General features: G+C 41.6%; 1 protein-coding gene across 2 annotated transcripts in view; it reads right to left on the bottom strand.

Moving 5' to 3' along the window:
• CFAP77 (cilia and flagella associated protein 77) overlaps positions 1-19803 on the bottom strand; it is a 224600-nt gene that overhangs the window by 89076 nt on the left and 115721 nt on the right. For both annotated transcript variants that reach the window (XM_033960485.1, XM_033960486.1), the window contains one exon: positions 10277-10376. In XM_033960485.1, coding sequence (XP_033816376.1) covers positions 10277-10376 — 100 coding nt within the window. The remainder of the gene's footprint in view (positions 1-10276; positions 10377-19803) is intronic.

Here is a 19803-nt window from a genome sequence, read left to right as displayed (position 1 = left end):
AGGGCAGAATGGGAGGAGGTGTAGCATTATATACTAAAGATGACATTAAGGTCACGAGAATCTCAGATGTCCAGTATACTGGGGAATCCCTTTGGGTTAATTTGGCCAGAGGGAAGGACAAATGCTTGAATCTTGGCTTAATTTACAGACCCCCAAGACAACAGGATGACCTGGATATGGAAATAATCGGAGATATAGAAAATATCACCTTGCGTGGGGACACAGTATTGCTAGGTGACTTCAACATGCCTGATGTGGATTGGGTTACACTTACCTCTGCTTCCGGCAGCAGCAGGAGGCTATTAAACTCTATGAAGGGAGCAAGACTCAGGCAACTGGTGTTGGAACCAACAAGGGATCAGGCAATACTGGACCTGATACTTACCAATGGAAAAAGTGTCACAGAGGTCTCAGTGGGCGACACATTGGCCTCCAGTGACCACAACATGGTATGGTTCAATCTCAGGAAAGGTTTCACTAAATCTACCACACTGACCAAGGTCCTCAAATTCAAGGACACAAATTTCAAAGAAATTGGAGACTTCGTTCACCAGGCGCTACAAAGCCAAGCAGAAACCGATAACGTGGAAGAAATGTGGTCGACTTTGAAAGCAACAATACAAGAAGCAACAAATCGCTATGTTAAATCAGTAAGTAAACGGCGAAGGAACAATAAGCCACAGTGGTTTACTGCGGAGATCTCAGACCTCATCAAGGAGAAGAAAAAAGCATTCATCTCTTACAAACAATCGGGGAAGCAGGACTCTAGAGCAGACTACCTGACCAAATCAAAAGCCGTCAAAACAGCAGTCAGGGAGGCTAAATTCCACAAGGAGGAGTCTCTAGCAAAGAACATCCAGAAGGGAGATAAATCCTTCTTCAGGTATATCAGTGATAGAAGAAAAAACTCAGGCGGGATTGTACGTCTTAAGAATCCAGACGGAGACTATGTGGAAAAGGATTCGGAAAAAGCCCAACTATTAAATGAATACTTCTGCTCAGTCTTCACCCGAGAAGCGCCGGGGCTCGGCCCTCAGCTACAGACAAGGGTTGGCTCAGTTGACCCGTTTAGTAACTTTGAGTTTACGCCCAGCAGTGTCTACGGTGAGCTGTCAAAGCTCAAGGTTAACAAAGCAATGGGGCCGGACAACCTGCACCCCAGGGTGCTTAGGGAGCTGAGTGATGTCTTGGCGGAACCACTGTCCGCGCTCTTCAACCTCTCCCTTAGTACAGGCAGCATCCCGTTGGACTGGAGGACGGCTAACGTCATTCCACTCCACAAGAAAGGCTCAAAGATGGAGACAGCAAACTACAGACCAGTGAGTCTAACAGTGAGCAAACTAATGGAAACTCTAATCAAACACCAATTGGATAAGATCCTGGATGAGGAGAATCTACGGGATCCTCGACAACATGGATTTACTAAGGGGAGATCATGCCAATCCAACCTGATCAGCTTCTTTGATTGGGTGACGGGGAAGCTGGATATTGGGGAGTCCCTGGACATCGTGTACCTGGACTTTAGCAAAGCATTCGATAGCGTACCACACCGCAGGTTGCTGAGCAAGATGAGTTCTATAGGATTAGGTGACACATTGACGCAATGGGTTGGGAACTGGCTTGGAGGTAGGCTTCAAAGGGTGGTGGTGAACGGCACCCCCTCCGAAATGACGGAGGTGATCAGTGGAGTGCCACAGGGCTCAGTCTTGGGCCCAATCCTATTCAACATCTTTATAAGAGACTTGGCAGAAGGGCTTCGAGGTAAAATAACATTATTCGCCGAAGACGCCAAACTAAGTAATGTAGTGGGCAAATGCACAACAGACGAAGATTCAATGCCCGACAACATGATGCACGACCTGGAGCGATGGTCTAGGACATGGCAACTCAACTTCAATGCCAAAAAATGCAAAGTTATGCACCTGGGCAGCCAAAATCCATGCAAGTCTTATACCCTTAATGGCGAGATCCTAGCAAAAACGGTAGCAGAACGAGACTTGGGGGTAATCGTCAGTGAGGACATGAAGTCTGCCAATCAAGTGGAACAAGCTTCGTCCAAGGCAAGACAAGTCATGGGCTGCATACGAAGGGGTTTCGTCAATCGTAAGGCGGAAGTCATTATGCCATTGTATAGATCCATGATGAGGCCCCACCTGGAATACTGTGTGCAATTCTGGAGGCCGCATTATCGCAAGGATGTGCTGAGACTGGAGTCGGTGCAGGAATGGCCACCCGGATGGTCTCGGGACTCAAGGATCTTCCATTCGAAGAACGGCTTGACAAATTACAGCTATACTCGCTCGAGGAGCGCAGAGAGAGGGGAGACATGATCGAGACGTTCAAGTATCTTACGGGCCGCATCGAGGCGGAGGAAGATATCTTCTTTTTCAAGGGTCCCACGACAACAAGAGGGCATCCGTGGAAAATCAGGGGCGGGAAACTACGAGGTGACACCAGGAAATTCTTTTTCACTGAAAGAGTGGTTGATCGCTGGAATAGTCTTCCACTACAGGTGATTGAGGCCAGCAGCGTGCCTGATTTTAAGGCCAAATGGAATCGGCACATGGGATCTATTCACAGGGCAAAGGTAGGGGAGGGACATTAAAGTGGGCAGACTAGATGGGCCGTGGCCCTTATCTGTCGTCTATTTCTATGTTTCTATGTTATCCTGTCTGTCCATTCACACCAAATACTATGCTCTACCATCCCTTCCTCTCCCTGTACTTGTGCCCTGCTTTCTTTGAACTCAGATACAGTCCTCGTCTTCATCACTTTCACTAGAAGGCTATTCCACACATTCACCACTCTTTCCATACAGAAATATTTCCTTAGATCACTCCTTTCACCTTCATTCTATACCTCCTCATTCCAGAACTTTCTGTCAATTGAAAGAGCATTGCCTCCTCTGCATTTATGCTAGGGAGGTATTTAAATGTCTAATCATATTTAGCTACAGTGCGAGTATGTATGGTGTTTTTCAGATTTTGGTACTACACAGGACATTCAAGCAACCGGTATGCATAATGCACTTCCTATTGACATTGTAAACTGTTGGCTATCTAACTCAGTTGGCTTATCAAGTTTCTTGTTTATTTAAAATATTTGATTTGATCACAAAATCCAAATCCAATGCGATTTACATTTAGTTAAAAATTAAGTTAATATAGAAAATAAAGACAATTAATACAATTTTTATAAAATAATACATTTGAAAAGGGAGGAGAGAAAAAAAAGGAATAAATACAATTCTTTTTTTTAAATAATTCTTTATTCATTTTCAAATTAAACAGCAAGTGCACAAAAGAGTATATTATAAACAAATTATTCCAGAATAGCACTTTGACATAGACTTCTAGTAAAATTCAATAACCCCCCACCACCCACCCTTCATCATATTTTAAATAAAAATATACACATATTATATATCATAGTATAACATAATAAGTAACATTATTTCCAACTCCCTTCCCAACATTAGTGTGCTAAAAAAGAAAACGAAAAGGAGAAGCGAAGTGATGATTATTCCCTACAATATTTTGCCAATGGCCCCCATATTTTTATAAATTTAGTATATGTCCCTCTTTGTACTGCTATTGCTCGTTCCATTTTAAATATATGGCATAATGTATTCCACCAAAATGTATAACTAAGGTTTCAGTAAATAAATACAATTCTTAAACAAATAAAAAGGGATAGGTAATGAAACATGAGGTTGGGGAAAGATACCCACAAAATAAAACAATTTTTTCTACCTTGTTGTCTGGATAGTTTGTTTTTCCATCATCCCTCGACTACAAGACTTTTAGAAAAGAAATAAAGACCATACTCTTCAAGAAAACTCTGAAAAAAGAAATAATGCCGCAAGTCTCAAACTCAACCTTTCACTAAAGCCAACTACCCCAAACAAATAACCTTACCCATTTCTTACTCTTTTTGAAAATGACCAATTTTTTTTTTTTTTTGTAAGTTCTTGTTGTAATACATCTTGGATAATTCTTTTGTAATCCGCCTTGAACTGCAAGGTAATGGCAGAATAGAAATCCCTAATGTAATGTAATGTAATCTTGGTCCCAGTTTCTCTTTCTGCTTTTTGTCTATCTTCAACTAATTCTCTTTCCAGTGTCTGCTGTCCATTTTTTTCTCCTCTTCTCTCTTGTTCCATTTCCTCCTTATACCTGTCTCCAACATATTGATTTTTCCCTTTCTGCTTTCTAACTTTTTCTTTTCTATTTTGCCTCTGTCCACTCAAATCTTGACTTCTTTCTCACCCTTCTTCTTTTTAAATGTTCAGCTACCTCTCAATTCTCCATCTTCTCTCAGTCCCTAGCTCTCCCATTTCCCATCTCACTCCTTTCCCAGCCTCTTATTTCCTTCTATCTACTCCCCAATACATTTCTATTCACTGCTCTCTCACTCATCTTGTCATCTCCCTTTTGACCTCATCCAAATGGCTCACCACTTCCAGAATCCCCCTTCCTCTCTCCAATGGTCATGCTATAACTCCCTGTCCCTTTCTTTCCATACCCTGCCTTGCATCTTCTTATCCCAGCTCTCTTCCCTCCTGCCCTCCCATGGGTCCATCTCTCCTCCTCTATCCCCATGGTCCAAAATTTTGCTCCCTCTCTTTTCTGTTTTTCTTCTTCCCTCCCCCCCTTCATGCTGAACAATGAAATTGAGGGGAAAAAGAGAGGTGCTGCATATCTCTGCTTTTCATCCACAGGCCTAATATTTCTCCCTCCCTCCCTTCAATCCCCAGATCCAACTTCTCTCCTTTTCTCTTCCCAACTGCCCCCATCCCATCTCTCCCCCTGCCTGCCTGCCTCCTTCCCCCAGGTCCACCATTTCTCCCTTTCTCTTCCCAACAGTTCTCCCTTCAAGTATCTCTTTCAGGTCCAACTTCTCTCCCTTCAGAACATTGCCCACCATCTCTCTCTCACTGTCCTCTGTTTCTGACCCCATAAGCTCTCCTCCCATGCCCAATCTGGCACTTCTTTTAATACCCTCCCCCTCTGTACTTAAAAAAAATCCAAACAGTCCAGGAGGCTTCTTCAGCCTAGCATGTTCTCTCCCCTTCTCTCTGCACCCATGCATCTCTACCTCACTCCTCTCCCACCACCATGTCCAATAATTCTCTCTCTCTCCCTCCCTCCTTTCTCTACCCAACAGTTCTCCTCTTTCTTCATCTCCCCATGTACACCATCTCTTTCCTTCTCTCAGACACCCAATTCTCCCTTTTCTGTTCCCTCCCTCATCTCAGCATCTCTTCCCCTCACTCCCTCTGGCTTATGCTCCCCTCCCTCTTTCCCTTCATTCTGTGTCCTAAGTTCATGCCCCTCCCTCCTTCCTTCCATCATTTGTCCTAAGTTTGTGCTCCCTCCCTCTCAAGTGCCAATACGCCCTTCTCCCTCCCTCCCTTCTGTGCCTCCCTCCGATGTTTACCTTCAGGCCGGTTCCTTCCTCACTGCTAGTCATTTTTCTGCTCAAAGTCGCGGGCAGCTGCTCCTACGCACCTCCAGCGGCTAATTTGGATGCCTTCTCTCTGACATTGCGACATCACAGGGAACGCTTCTGGGTCAGCCGCGGGAGGTGCACAGAAACCGCTGTTGCGGCTTTGATCAGAAAAACACTGCAGCAAGAAGAAGGAGGGAGCCAGCCAGAAAGTAAATATCCAGAGGCGGCAGAGGATAACGCCGCATCGCCCTTGAGTGGGACCGCATGAAACACCGCATTGCCCTTGAGCGGGGCCACACAAAATACCTGGCAGGGCTACATGCGGCCCGGAGGCCACAGGGTAGACATCCCTGGCCTAGAGGAAAACTTTTGTGTGTTTTTCATGTGGACATATTTATATTCAAGAATGGCCAAAAAAAATAGACATACTAAATACCAAAACTTCTACAGTATATAGGTCATTAAAAAAAAAAAAAAAAAAAAAAAAGATTTAACGTCTTGCTGTTTTGAGAATGGACATTTTCTCTACTGGACTTCTGGAAGTCTTTCCCAAAATGTCCAAACTCATTCTTAGACGTTCTATTGAAAATGCCCCTCCACTTACTGTATTGTATTAAAAATGTATTTATATCCCACCTTTGTCCAAGGTGGGTAACACAACAACATGCATAATAAAAATACATATATCATAATCTACCATAAACAATTACACAATGCACAGCAGCAATTCAAAAAGACAAGGGCAATTATCGTGATAATATCTTTTCCAGTAGATAGGGGTGGTATGTTGATCCATAGGGTTGTCCATACCTACTCACGAACATACTGCAGAAGATGTCAATCTCTGCTTTTCAGCACCTCCTCCTTCTCGATGGTCTCTATTGTTTCCTTCAGTTTGTTCCAAAACCGGTGACAGCACAATACGAGAAGAAGAGGAATGGGGAAAAATCTTAGTTTGTGTCAGAAAGAAGGCGCATCAGATAATTGTTGGGTGGGGGATTCATCATACCATCCCTATCTACTGGAAAAGATATCAAGGTAAAAATCTAATCTCTTTTTCCAGTGCAATAGGGATGGTATGCTGAGCCACCTAAGCAGTCCCAAAGATCTAGGGTGGGAGAGATAAGCTTACACAGAGATCCCAAAAAAGGTATCCTCCTGTGCTGCTATGTCTACCCTGTAGAACTTGCTGACAGTATGAAGAAAAGACCAGGTTGCTTCAAATTTCCTGAGGAGTGATCACCCTTGCTTCCGCCCAAGAGGAGGCCACTCCTCTTGTCGAATGCACCTTCAACAAGATAGGTGGCTGTTTGCCACAACCGATATATGCAGAGGATACAGCTCTATGAATCCATCTGGAGATGGTAGCCTTGGAAGCAGGTTTGCTTTGTCTCACCTGATTGGTTAACACGAAAAGATGATCTGAGAGATGAAACTCATTGGTCACCTCCAGGTAATACAATAGTACTCTTCTGACTTCCAGTGATCAGGCCGAGAGGTCATAACCTGTCACTTCTCCATCCCCAGGCACTTCTGGTCTTTCTTCTGCTAAAACGGTGATCTGTCAAATGCGCGCATGCCGAAATTTCCTCCCTGACATTTGCACACAGGACAAATGCGCACCGCCCCCTATGCCTTCCATTTGCACTTTGAGGGAGGTTTGGGGGGGAACCCCCCTCAACGAGGGTGGGAGCCAGAAGTTCTTGAGCATGCGCAGATGCTCAAGGCTCCGCAGCAGCCCAGCATAGAACATCACAGCAGGTTTCAGCACTGGCACACATACGTCCTGTAGGTTGGTACGTGCCAGTGTCCACTGGAGGTAAGGTTTTATGGGTGGGCCGCAGGGGCGAGAGACACCAGTTCCCGTGGTGGGGTGGTGCAACACGCTCGCTTATTGAGTCAATGCTCGGTTTTACGAGTTAAAGTTTGCTCGAGTGTTTTGCTTGTCTTGCAAAACACTCACAAAACGCATTACTTGCAAACTGAGGTTTGACTGTATATGCTTCTTGCTGAGTCATAAAGGGAACATAGGAAAAAAGAATTAAAATATATTTGGAATCCATTTTGGTTTTACAATCAAAAGATTCTCCCTCCCCCTTTCATTCTTTCTTTCCCTCTGTATGCTCTTGTGCTTATCTTTGCACACATGACAGAGACTTGGTTTTAGCCTTTTTCTTCTGTCACATCCTTTTGCTCTTCTAATGTTTTAATTTTACACAATAATGTATTAAGTTAGGTTTTAGAAAGACTAACCCTTGCTACTTCCTTTTCATAATAATTAGAAATATGAAGTATGCACATATAGAGATTTGTTATTTTAACTTTAAGACGAGCTGTAAAAACTGTGCAGTTTGGCCAATGACCTTTGTCGACCCTGGGCCTCTTGAGCCATATTCCAATGATAAAACAGCAAAGGTAAGCAAGAGGCCCTTTTTTAGGTTAGATTTTACAACAAATTATATATATATATCTTAGTAGGCTGTTGAGATATAAGTCAATAGTTAAAGTAAATACTTAAGGGCTTACTTTTGAATAAAACACACATGCCCCAAGTTGCATTATGTGAAATTGAGAGTAACATGCTAACATCCTTTTAAGAATTATTCAACCCCTCCCCTTTTCTCAATACTAACATGAGACAGGATGCTACAGACTGTTAGGAAAAAAAGCAGTCTGTTTCAAGGTGCTGTGGTCAGAAGAGGAACATTCTCAGAGTCTTCCTACATGAATGTTTTTGTAAGTAATACTTTAGAAAACAGATATTAGAGCTGTTTGTCTTTAATTTTAGTATTATGAATTGTAAGATTAGGAATGTCTTTGTTTGTAATAGCCACACCTTCCTATTATGCATCATACAGAATGGAATGTATTTTTAAAAGTGCCTTATATGGAATGAAAATGCCTTAGCTAATTATATGAAAGCTGTAAAATTATGTTACATTTTATTTAAAGTATATAGGTAAATTATTGTTGGAGCAAGGTGAGATCTCTCTTCAGAAAGATTCATTTATACTTCTGTTGAGACATCTCCATTGGCCAAATAGATTTTTGTGAACTTTTTGATACAATATTACTTTGTTATTATATGATTGTTAAATAAATACTTTTGACTGAAAATACATAACTATATTTGTGCAATTTCTGAATTTTGGAGCATCAATTTAGACAGGATAGCAGTTAAGTCCTGTTTACCTTTCTTCTGCTGTGCCAAAGTATTGGTTAGACTTACCTGATTTCTTTTGATCCCATTCTTCACTGATTTGGACTTCCCCTTTAATTCTTAATTTTAATGCTCTTTATTTCATGCATACTTGTATCTACAACACTTATCTCTACTGTTACTGACTGAGCAATATACAGTCCTTCAAAATTTGATACTTTTGCCCTTAATGCCTCTCTTTTTCTCCTAGTAATTTGATCTTTCCTCTTCCTCCTCCTCCTGTGATTGTTTGCAATTCCTAAATGCTATTTTTTTTTTGGTTGTTATTTTCTCTCATTCTTCTTTACTGACTGATTGTGGTCTCTTCATTCTCTGCCCCTTGCTAACATACCTGAAAAAATGACTTGTTGCCACTTCAATGCTCTTTCTTATTCTAGTCCATAGTTCTGTAACTCTTAGATGAGAACAAAGAATAGCCTTACTGAGTCAGACTAATGGTCCATCTAGCCCAGTATCCCGTCTTCATGGTGGCCAATCCAGGTCACTAGTACCTGGCAAAAAACCAAATAGTAGCAACATTCCATGCTACCGATCCAGGGCAAGCAGTGGCTTCCCCTCCACGTCTGCTCAATAACAGATTATGGACATTTCCCCCAGAAAATTGTCCACACCTTCTTAAAACCAGCTATGCTAACTGCTCTTATCACAACCTCTGACAATATTCCACAGCTTAACTATTCTCCAAGTAAAAAAATATTTCCTCCTATTGGTTTTAAAGGTATTTCCCTGTAACTTCATTGAGTGACGAAGTAAAAAAACTGATCCACTTGTACCTGTTTGACACCACTCAGGATTTTGTAGACTTCAATCATATCGCCCCTCAGCCGTCTCTTTTCCAAGCTGAAGAGCCCTAACCTATTTAGTCTTTCCTTATATGAGAGGAGTTCCGTCCCCTTTATCATCTTGGTCGCTCTTCTTTAAACCTTTTCTAATTCTGCTATATCTTTCTTGGAGAAATCCTGAAAACCAGACCAATTTGCTCATAAGGGCTGGATTTGGGAACCTGTGGCAAGATGATCCATACATCAGTGGAGCTTTGTCATGTCATCCACTCTACATATTTTATGGCTCTCCCAAGGGCCATCAAGTATGGGACAATCAAAAAGGTTTATTGGTGGACCCAGCATAAGCTATTTTGAAGATGCCAATCATGGGCATCATGCTTTTGAATCTTCTACTACTTTAGCTGTCTCAGTTTTGTTCAACATGGCCTGTGTGGGGTCCACCAATAAACCTTTTGATTGTCCCATACTTGATGGCCCTTGGTGTTCTTTGTTCTGATTCTACTGTATGTAGTGTACTTTGATCCTCTCTACCACTATATTGTATCTTCTTTAGGTGGCAAGACACCAACTGTAAATACCGATATTGTGCTATGTATGCGTTGTTTGCCCTGTATTGTTTTATTGTATCCTGTGGAGCATGTAAGACAGCAACTACCTTTCATTGCAATGTTACATTTGATAAAGTTTCTACTCAACAGGTCTAAAATCTATCCTCACTTCACGTGGTCACCACTGTTAGATTCACAACTGTTGTTTCTGACATTAACCCATTCTGTGCCAAGGTATTCAAGGTTTCATGTTCTTAACTTCTTTCTCATACCTTCTGGTACACCTCCATCCTTTACACAGTTCCTCTGCCCATAGATAAAATCAGGTCCAGGCAGTTTGTAACATCTTCTTAGGGTCTTCCCAAGTTCTGCCTGCAAGAGAAAGCATTAGGAGAAATATGTAGTGTTCAGTGATAAGGAGAATTTGGAATTATTCACACACTTTGCATCCAAATCTGATGTCCAACAAACTTTCCAATCCCAGGAAATCAGGAACAGGCATTCAGCTTTCTCAGAGGCGAATATATTTCCAATATCTGTTTAGTTTCTACACTGCAAGGTAGCTTGCCAGAAGTAAGAGAGAACAATTATTAGCTTATTTTAGATTGGCTTAAATATTAATGTTTTCTTTTGAGGTATTAAATATCAATAAAACACTAAATAGTTCTCATTAAAGTACATTTCAGAAATAAATTAAAATGGGTTTTGAAAGGTTCTTTCTATCTCTCTTTCTCTTCTTTTTTAATAACACCAATTTAGGTCTATATTAAATGGTTTCCAGTCCCTAGGACAATGAGTAGGTCATAGGTTGAGAACCTTTTACTGTTAGAGGAATGACTCCTGAAGGGTTTAGTGGTCTTCTAAACCAGTGGTAGTCAACCCAGTCCTCAGGGACCACCTGGCCAGTTGGGTTTTCAGGATATCCACAATGAATATGGATGACAGAGACTTTGAAAACCCGACTGGCCAGATGATCCCTGAGGACTGGGTTGAATACCACTGTTCTAAACCAAGAGAGTGACCAAAAATATGAGTATCCTCTCTTCTGTTTATCCAGAAGCTGTTTGGTATTGCATCAAACCCCCATCTCTGTCTTTTTTGTAAATATACCATATTCCTCTGGAGAAGGGGCTCTCTAAACTACCCCATTCAACCAACGATGAAGATTCTAGGAGTAACACTAGACCAAGGTCTAACCATGAAGGACCACATAAACTCCTTAATCAAAAGAGGGTTTTTCACTCTCTGGAAACTTAAGTCCATTAAGGCGTACTTCCACACTTCAGCTTTTAGAATTCTAGTACAATCCCTAATACTAAACCACCTGGACTACTGCAACATCTCCCATCTGACAATCCCCCAGAAGCAAATGCAAAGACTACAACTGATACAAAATGCAGCAGTTAGGATGATCTTCGGGCTGAAGAAGTCCGATCACATAACCCCTTCCTACTGACTCCTACACTGGCTACCGATGGAGGCGCGCACGAAGTTCAAGCTAGGATGTCTCTGCTTCAAGGTACTAAATGGTCTAGCCCCAAAATACATTACAGACCTCTTCTCATTCCCAACCAACAGACATGAAAGAAAAACACACATGAAATTTATCTCCCCACCGGCTAGAGGGTGCAAATATAAGAGACACCATCAACAACTGCTATCATATCAAGCTGCCATATGGGGTAAAGACCTAGTAAAACTAATTGCGCACACAAACAACTATGAAGAATTCAGAAAACACCTAAAAACTTACCTATTCTTGAAATACCTAGGTAACGAACTGGAATATCAACCCCCTCGTAACATCACCACACACCTGAACTTGCAACTGTCAACCCCAAACCCCTAATCACTAAACATGAACACTGTATGAACTTATGGAATATTTCTACTTCTGGGCAAACAACTTGGCATTTCCTGGCCTTGCAACACACAAACTGACGCTAACATTATTAAGGTTATCAGAAGTACAATGCTACACTCTGTAAGTCGTTGTACGAGATATACACTGCTATACTCTCTAATTCGCTGTATGTAAAACTTCTCTTGATTGTATTTACAGTTTCTTTTACTGTAAACTGCTATACTCTCTAATTCACTGTATGTAAAACTTCTCTTGATTGTATTTACAGTTTTGTTTATTGTAAACCGCCTAGAAGTCGCAAGATTACAGGCGGTATATAAAAATAAAGTTATTATTATTATTATTATTAATTACATTTGCATTCTGTTTATTATCGCACTTTTCCCCCTGAGAGTCTTCACAGCTGTGAAGTACTTCACTACATGACACAAAATTTGTGGGCCCATTTATTAGAGAAACACAACAAAATCAGATGTAATTTAAGAATCCCTTTGAGTATAGATCTATTCTGTTTTCTGTAGACTGCTGAATAATGACATTTTATTTAGTTATATTTAGCTCACAACTTTTCATTAGCAGTTCAAAGTGAGTTACATTCAAAACACAATAGATAATGTATTTTTCACTCCATAAGATGCTCCTGACCATAAGATACACCCACCTCTAGAGGAGGAAAAACCAAGAAAAAAAAATTCTGAACCAAATGGTGTGCCCTGTACCCTGTCCCCCCTCTGGTGGTCTAGTGGTAGGCCAGGACAGGGTACAGGGCACATCTAGTGGTAGGCACGTCTAATGGTAGGCAGCCCCCAGCCAGCCCAGCTCCAGGCCAACCAGCCAGCCAGCCCCAAACCATCCACCCAGCCCCAGGCCAGCCAGCCCCAAACCAGCCAGCCAGCTCCAGGGCAACAAGCCAGCCAGCCCCAAACCAGCCAGCCAGCCCCAGGCCAGCCAGCCAGCTCCAGACCAACCAACCAGCCCCAGGCCAGCCATTCCAAGACTAGCCAGCCCCAAGACAGACAGCCAGCTTCAGGCCAACCAGCCAGCCCCAGGCAAGCCCCCCCCCCCCCCATACTTTTTTAAATTCTGTCCAGCAGTTCCAGCTGGCTTCTCTCCTTCCCTGCCTGCCATGACAGCCTTTGCACTGCTTTCCAAATGGCTGCCATAAGCTCTCATGAGTCCCGCGAGAACCTACGGCAGCCATTTGGAAAGCAGCGTGAGATCGAGCGGGAGAGCTTAAAGCTTGCTCCTGACATCCGCACTGCTGAACTGTTTTGCCGCTGGCCGGGAAATAAGACGAGGACGCTGGACCACCAGGTAAAAAAGGGGGAACGGCGACGACAGACAGATGGGGAGGTAAAATAAAGGTGGTGCGGAAGCGGGCGGGTAGGTGAGTTTAAAAAGGTGGTGCGGCAGCAGTGGGCGGGTTTTACAATGGTGTGGAGGGGGAGGGTAACAAAATATGTACCTTCGCTTCATAAGAAGCACCAAGATTTCCACCCAGTTTTGAGTGGAAAAAAGTGCGTCTTATGGAGCGAAAAATACGGAAGTTTGTTACCAAATGGCTCACAGTCTCAAGGCTAGATTTACATTGTGCTTTAATGATTTAATTCAAGCCCTGTTATTGTCAATAGGGATGATGCACATTAGTAAATCTTGTCCTAAATGTGTGCCTTAAGCAACAAAGGTGTCATGACTTTCTCAGGGTCAAAAAGAGTTTCATCAAAATGTGAAGGCTGATTTCTCTGGTTCTCAGCCTGTGTTCTAACTGCTAGACCACACTTCTGCTCTTTTATAGCAGGGTACTAGTCACTCCATCTCTTCTCCCATTAGCTTTCAGGTCCTAGGCTCTCCCTCTGATAACTGATCAATAAAATTCAGATTATCATGATCATCCCAATACCAGACCTCCCTAAACAATCTTGCAAAACTCATATTTGGACCTCAAACTGTTGATTACTACTCTTTGGGTCCCTTTTACAAAGTCACAGTAGTGATTCCCCTTTGGGAAATGCACCAAAGCCCATTGAATTCCCACGGACTTTAGTGCATTTGACACAGGAGAATCGCTACCATGGCTTTGTAAAAGGGGTTCTTTGTTTTGTATATACTGTATCTATATAACAGCAGTAACCCCCTCTTCTATGACACCGCGCTAGCGGTTTTTAGCGCAGAGTCGCGCTGAATGGCCCGCATTGCTCCCGATGCTCATTGAGTTCCTATGAGCATCGGGAGCAGCGCAGGCCATTCAGCGTGGCTCCCCACGCTAGAAACTGCTAGAGCGGTTTCATAGAAGAGGATGAAAATGTATAGCTTTTTTTTTAAAAAAAATCTTCTTTTGATTGTTTCTTTTTCTGTGGATTTCCTCTGTACTGTTGAAATTGTGTAGTTCTTTTTTTTCCCTGTAATTATGATAAACCATTTTGAATAAAGTTGATACATCCCCCCCTCCATATTTACCTGATCTAGGAAAGTGAGGGTAAATGGTAAAAGGTTATAAATTTGATGTACCACCTTTCTATACTACAACTAGTGGGTGGGTATGGGTGTGTTCAGAACACCCTCTTCTTCTGTCACCATCTTGAAAAATGATGGTACCTCTTCTCTAACAGCATCTGACATCCTTACCCCTAGCAGTATGTTTCTTGTGTCATTTTCCAAGATGACTACATTGAAGGCAGAAATGAATGAGCATTACTATAGTCTCTGGAGTTAAAGATGGGGTTTGGGTGGAGTTGAGAGAGAGAAGGGCTTTGGGGATGTCTTGGGCCTCCAGAGACATTTTAGTACTGCAGTTTTAAGACAAGATTCAATACCAAAATAAAAGTAAAAGCCTATACCATAATCTAGTGCCTCTCTATACATTGGGAGCACTACCAGTTATGCCAGTTAACATGGTACATCCAGTCTGCCCAAAGGTCACATTCATTATCAATTAATGATTTATCCAAGTCAAAATTTTACTTGCTAAATACAGCTTTAAGATATCCTTCCCTTCTCTATTGAAATACACAGCACTCACACTCGTAGCCTATGATATGTGTATGGTATAACATATATATAGCTGATCCTGATATATCATTGCCATTTTCAGGAAACAGACCACTCTAGCCCATCACAACACATAAACAGCGATGAGGTATTTAAGCTTTTTTATTTTGATACCATCCTCTTTCTATATAGGGATCCCCTGGTGTTTTGGGGATCCATCCTTTTTTAAAATGTTTAAACAGAATTTACTTTATTTGGCTTTTATATACAATTATTAAAATTAAAGTGTATGTTAGAACTTTGAGAAATGTAATATTTTATCAGTGAAAAATCTGGGACTGATGTGTTTCATGCAGTATTTTGATACAGAATTGAATGGTGGGCAACTAGGTTGTAGTTATCAATGTGGGTTATCACTAACATCTCTAAATTTTTTTAATTATTTTATTTTATACCTGAACAAATCAAATCTGTAAACTGTTACAAAATCGGTAATATAAACCAGAGCAGTTCTACACACAAATAAACCAAGACCTCCATGTTGTTTCTTCATGGTGGTCTATAACATAAACAATATTAATCTCACAGATCCCCTCAATCCCCCCACTTTTCCCAAAAAAAGCTCCATTATTACATGTTCAAAATCAGGCTACAAGCCCTGGGAGATGGTCCTTCCCATATTGGGAATCAAGTTTCTTGATAAAGTCTCTACTTTTAAGGAGTACCTCTTTTGGCCTCCATATATTAAATTTTCAATAAAGTAAACATTTCTCCAAAAAAGTAAAAGAAGGGGCCACAGATTGCCACAGAGTATACATTTTCTTGCCAACAGATAAACCCTGTAAAGTAGCATATTGCTACCTCTGTGAAAATCCAGAATCCCATCCTTTTTTATTTTAATCCCATCACTCTTTCTGTCTTTACCAACTCAACTGGGAGAGCATTCCATATATCTACTACCCTTTCCCTCAAAAAGTATTCCCTGATGTTACTCCTAAGTCTACCACCTTGCAATCTCAATTCATGTCCTCTAGTTTTACCACTTCCCATCTGTGGAAAAGATTTGTTTGCATGCTAATAATCACCTTTCAAGTATTTAAATGTTTATATTTCATCTATCCTTCTTTCCTATAGGGTATACATATTCAGGTCTCTTATACAGTATATCTTTTATGTAAATCCTATATCATTTTTTTAAAACAATATATTTTTACTGAAATCCAACAAGTATTACAAGTATTATAAGCAATACGACAAGTGAATTAATTACAAAATACAACTTGTACAGACAATCAAAAATTATTCTATCCCCCCCCCCCAGGGCTCTGTGACTAGGATCCTTATGTCTGGGTACCACGGAAAAGATGTGGGTTGAGCCTGGACCTCGCTCAGAGGAGAACACTTGGAGGACAGGGTTTATGGAGGGTCTATCTTTAGTTCTCAAAGGAACTCGGTAATGATCTCCAGCAATGCTGAGGACTTAGTCAGTGAACAGAGGGATCCTCTCTTTGGTTTATGGCCGAGACTGCCTCCTGAACCTCCATATGAAAGGCTGCCTCTCTCCCCAGGGAAGCCTCACATTGGGGCAATAAAGGAATCAAATTCAACCTCTCGTTCTCTGAGTAATTGCCAATGGACCATCATAGAAACATAGAAAAAAGCAGCAGAAAAGGGCTATAGCCCACCAAGTCTGCCCATTCCAAGTATCTCCTCCCCTGAATTTACTCCCTTAAAGATCCCACGTGAGTATCCCATTTTCTCTTAAAATCCGTCACGCTGCTGGCCTTTATCACCTGGAGTGGGAGTCTGTTCCAATGATCCACTACTCTTTCGGTGAAGAAGTACTTCCTGGAGTCGCCATGAAACTTCCCTCCCCTGATTTTCAGCGTATGCCCTCTGGTGGTCGAGGGTCCCATGAGCCAGAAGATATCATCTTCTGACTCGATGTGTCCCGTGATGTACTTATATGTTTCAATCATATCTCCCCATTCTCTTCTTTCCTCAAGTGAGTACAGCCGCAATTTTTTTTAGAGTCCAGAATAGCCTCCACCCTCAGAGAAGAAGTGCTCTGAGCATCCAGAGGGGCCTGCATACTGGTCTGCTTGCCAGTGGATTTAACAGGCTGAGTTTTGCCTTGTTTATAAGCCTGCCAAAGGAAATTAATGAACTCAGGGGTAAAAGCCTGAGTGGGCAAATTTCCTTCCTCTTTAGGAAGGAGTAATCACCTTTTCTTGGACTGTGAAGCATCTAAGCCCTTACAGTGTACATGACCACTGTCATAAGGCTCCAAAAGGTGTTTCTCTCTCCCGATGGGAACTTTACATAATATTATATTAGTTTATTTTATTCCGCCAATACCTTGTGTTTCTAGGTGGATTACAAAAGGAAGAGATTCTGGTCATATCCAGAAGATGACAGTGAAGCTTTTGGTTGGAACATTTAGAGTCTGGTGATGGAGTGAGGATATTGGTTGTATCAGGAGTTTGCCTTTCTCCAGCTCTAGAAGACTTCAGAGGGGCTAATCCCAAAGCTCCCGCCCCTCATGCTGTGCCACAAGGGTGCTCTTCAGCCGCCCATCCAGTGCAAATAAGGCAAGAAATAGGGGCATCCCTATCAGTTTTTAGGGAAAATGAGGTGTTTTGGAGAAGTTGGAGAACTTAGGGAAAAAAAATTGGGAAATTCAAGAAGGCCACAGCAGAAGTGTTTTGGTGCAATAAAACAGCTTCTAAACGCTTCAGGGCTGACCAAATTAATAAAATAGGATTTTAGAGGAAGGGGACCAAAGACCTAACTGCAGAAATAGTCACAACACAGTTTTCAAGAATCCCCGATTTTCTCTATTGGCTGTTTAAGCCTGTACTCACAGACCATGTGCTGGTGAAATGGTGCTGCTACCTGCTTTAGCTCCCTTACAGTGTAGCTGGATCTGAAGAGGCCTTTGCCTCAAGTTTCTAGTCAGCTCCCACACTGAAATCTTCAGGTTGCCAGTTGGACCTTAGAGCAACAGATTTTCTACACCCACACCGCAATGCGAATTTGCAGCTAGCACCTTGAGTGCCCTGAAGGACCACTATTGATACATAACAGCCTGTGCTCAAGCTCCTGACCATGACAAGGAAGCGAGCAAGTACTAAGGGCCTGGAACCCTAAAGTCCACAGATCTTCAGGTTGCCTGTACAGGTTCTCGAGAAATACACCTTCCAGCTGCAGACTTAAATATCTACTCCTCTCAGCAGGTAGTGCAGTCCCTTTGAACCAAGATCTCCAATAATGCACAAAAATCTGCGAACAGGCTGATTCCCCCCCCCCAAAAAAAAAAACAACAACAGTGTTGGCCATGGGCTTTTGATGGGTGTGGAGATAGTGCAATATTGTGACATATGGGGGGAAAAAAAGAATAGAAAAAAAAATAAAAAAGAGGAATTTTCCAGATCTTCAGTTAAGTAAAATAAAATTTTTTAATAAATAATTTGGAAAGACTGTTATATAGTTGGATTTGTGGAAGGTTTTCATGCCAGTGTTGAAAGGGTTTCTTAACTCTTTAGGCTAAGTACAGCTTAGAGCTCTTTGATGCTTTTTCTTTGATTTTTCCTGAAACTGATGCCCATATTCTATATTTTTATTTTTTTAAAGAGAATGATTTCACAAGTATATTTGATACGAATCAGTTCTCTGAATCCTATATAATTTGAATTATAGTAAATTCTAATTATCTAGTAATTTATCCAGGCACAAGTGGCATCATGTATGCAATATTATCTTTTTAGAAACTGGTCGCTTTAGCCAACTTTACTTATAAACTACTGCTAGACTGAATGGATTTTATTCAGCCTTTGCATTTTGACTTATGTTTTTCTACAGTTGTATGTCACTTGACAAGCCAGCAGGCATATAACTTACTTTATTACTATGACCACTGTGGAGATAAAGTGAGAGTATAAACACACACTTTCACTGCCAGTGTGTACATCACTCCTGCTTTGTAGCACCCTCTACTAGTCCAGTACTGAGATTCTCATACATAGAGCTCTGCCCATGCACCTCACTCCTGCATACTGCCCTGCCTTGCAGTATCCTCTGCAATTCTAGTGCTAGGTTTATAGAATGGACTGAAACTCATAAAACAGTAAGGCTCTGATTCTACAAAGTCCGCCTAATTTAATTATGCAGTAGGCTTAATCAAGGCCTATATTGGCACTCAACACCTCAAAATCAGCTTTAATTGGGCTTAATTGAAAGTTAGGTATCCTATAAAAAGTAGATGCCTAGCACTTAAAAGTGGGCGTGGAAAGGGGTGGATCATGGGCATGTTCTCAAGTTAGCCGCCTCTTTGTGAATCAGGTGCCATTAGGTTCTGATATCAGTGCCTAACTATAGGCATAGAAAACCCTGGCATATATTGGGGATGCCTAAATGTTAGGATGTTGAGTGCCACTTAAGTACGCTTAGGCAACACTAAGGGTGATTTATAATGGGTGTCTAAGTTTTATAGAATCAGTGACTCTATACCAGCACCTAACTTTAGGTGAACTTTTTAGAATCAAAGCCTAAATGAATACAAGTGAATGTCTCTTTACAAAAAAAAGATATGTTTGTCCCTTTAAATATCTACAAATCTGAATGACAGCCTAAGGGGTAGTTTGCTTAGATCTGATGAATCCATATCAAAGTAAATCGTCCTCTATAAGGAAGGGCAGTGAAGGTCAAAACCCTCTGATGATGATTTTGCCAGCATTAAAAGGCCCTTGTCTCCTTTAAACCATATTGTGTGTTTCATTTACAAGTGGTGTGCATCCTTCAGAAAATTAGGGACTAACCTTAAAAAAAAGCCCATGGTTTTCTCTTTCTCTGGTTAATGCCCAAGAATCATTGGTAATCCGCACTGCTCCGAATCAATGCATGCTGAAGTGAACCTGCCTGGTGCTCACAGCTTGGAAAGCTCAAGCC

This window comes from Geotrypetes seraphini, chromosome 10, assembly GCF_902459505.1.
Source record: "Geotrypetes seraphini chromosome 10, aGeoSer1.1, whole genome shotgun sequence".
Taxonomy (NCBI): domain Eukaryota; kingdom Metazoa; phylum Chordata; class Amphibia; order Gymnophiona; family Dermophiidae; genus Geotrypetes; species Geotrypetes seraphini.
The sequence above is the reverse complement of the archived record's forward strand: the minus strand, read 5'-3'. Positions and strand labels throughout refer to the sequence as shown.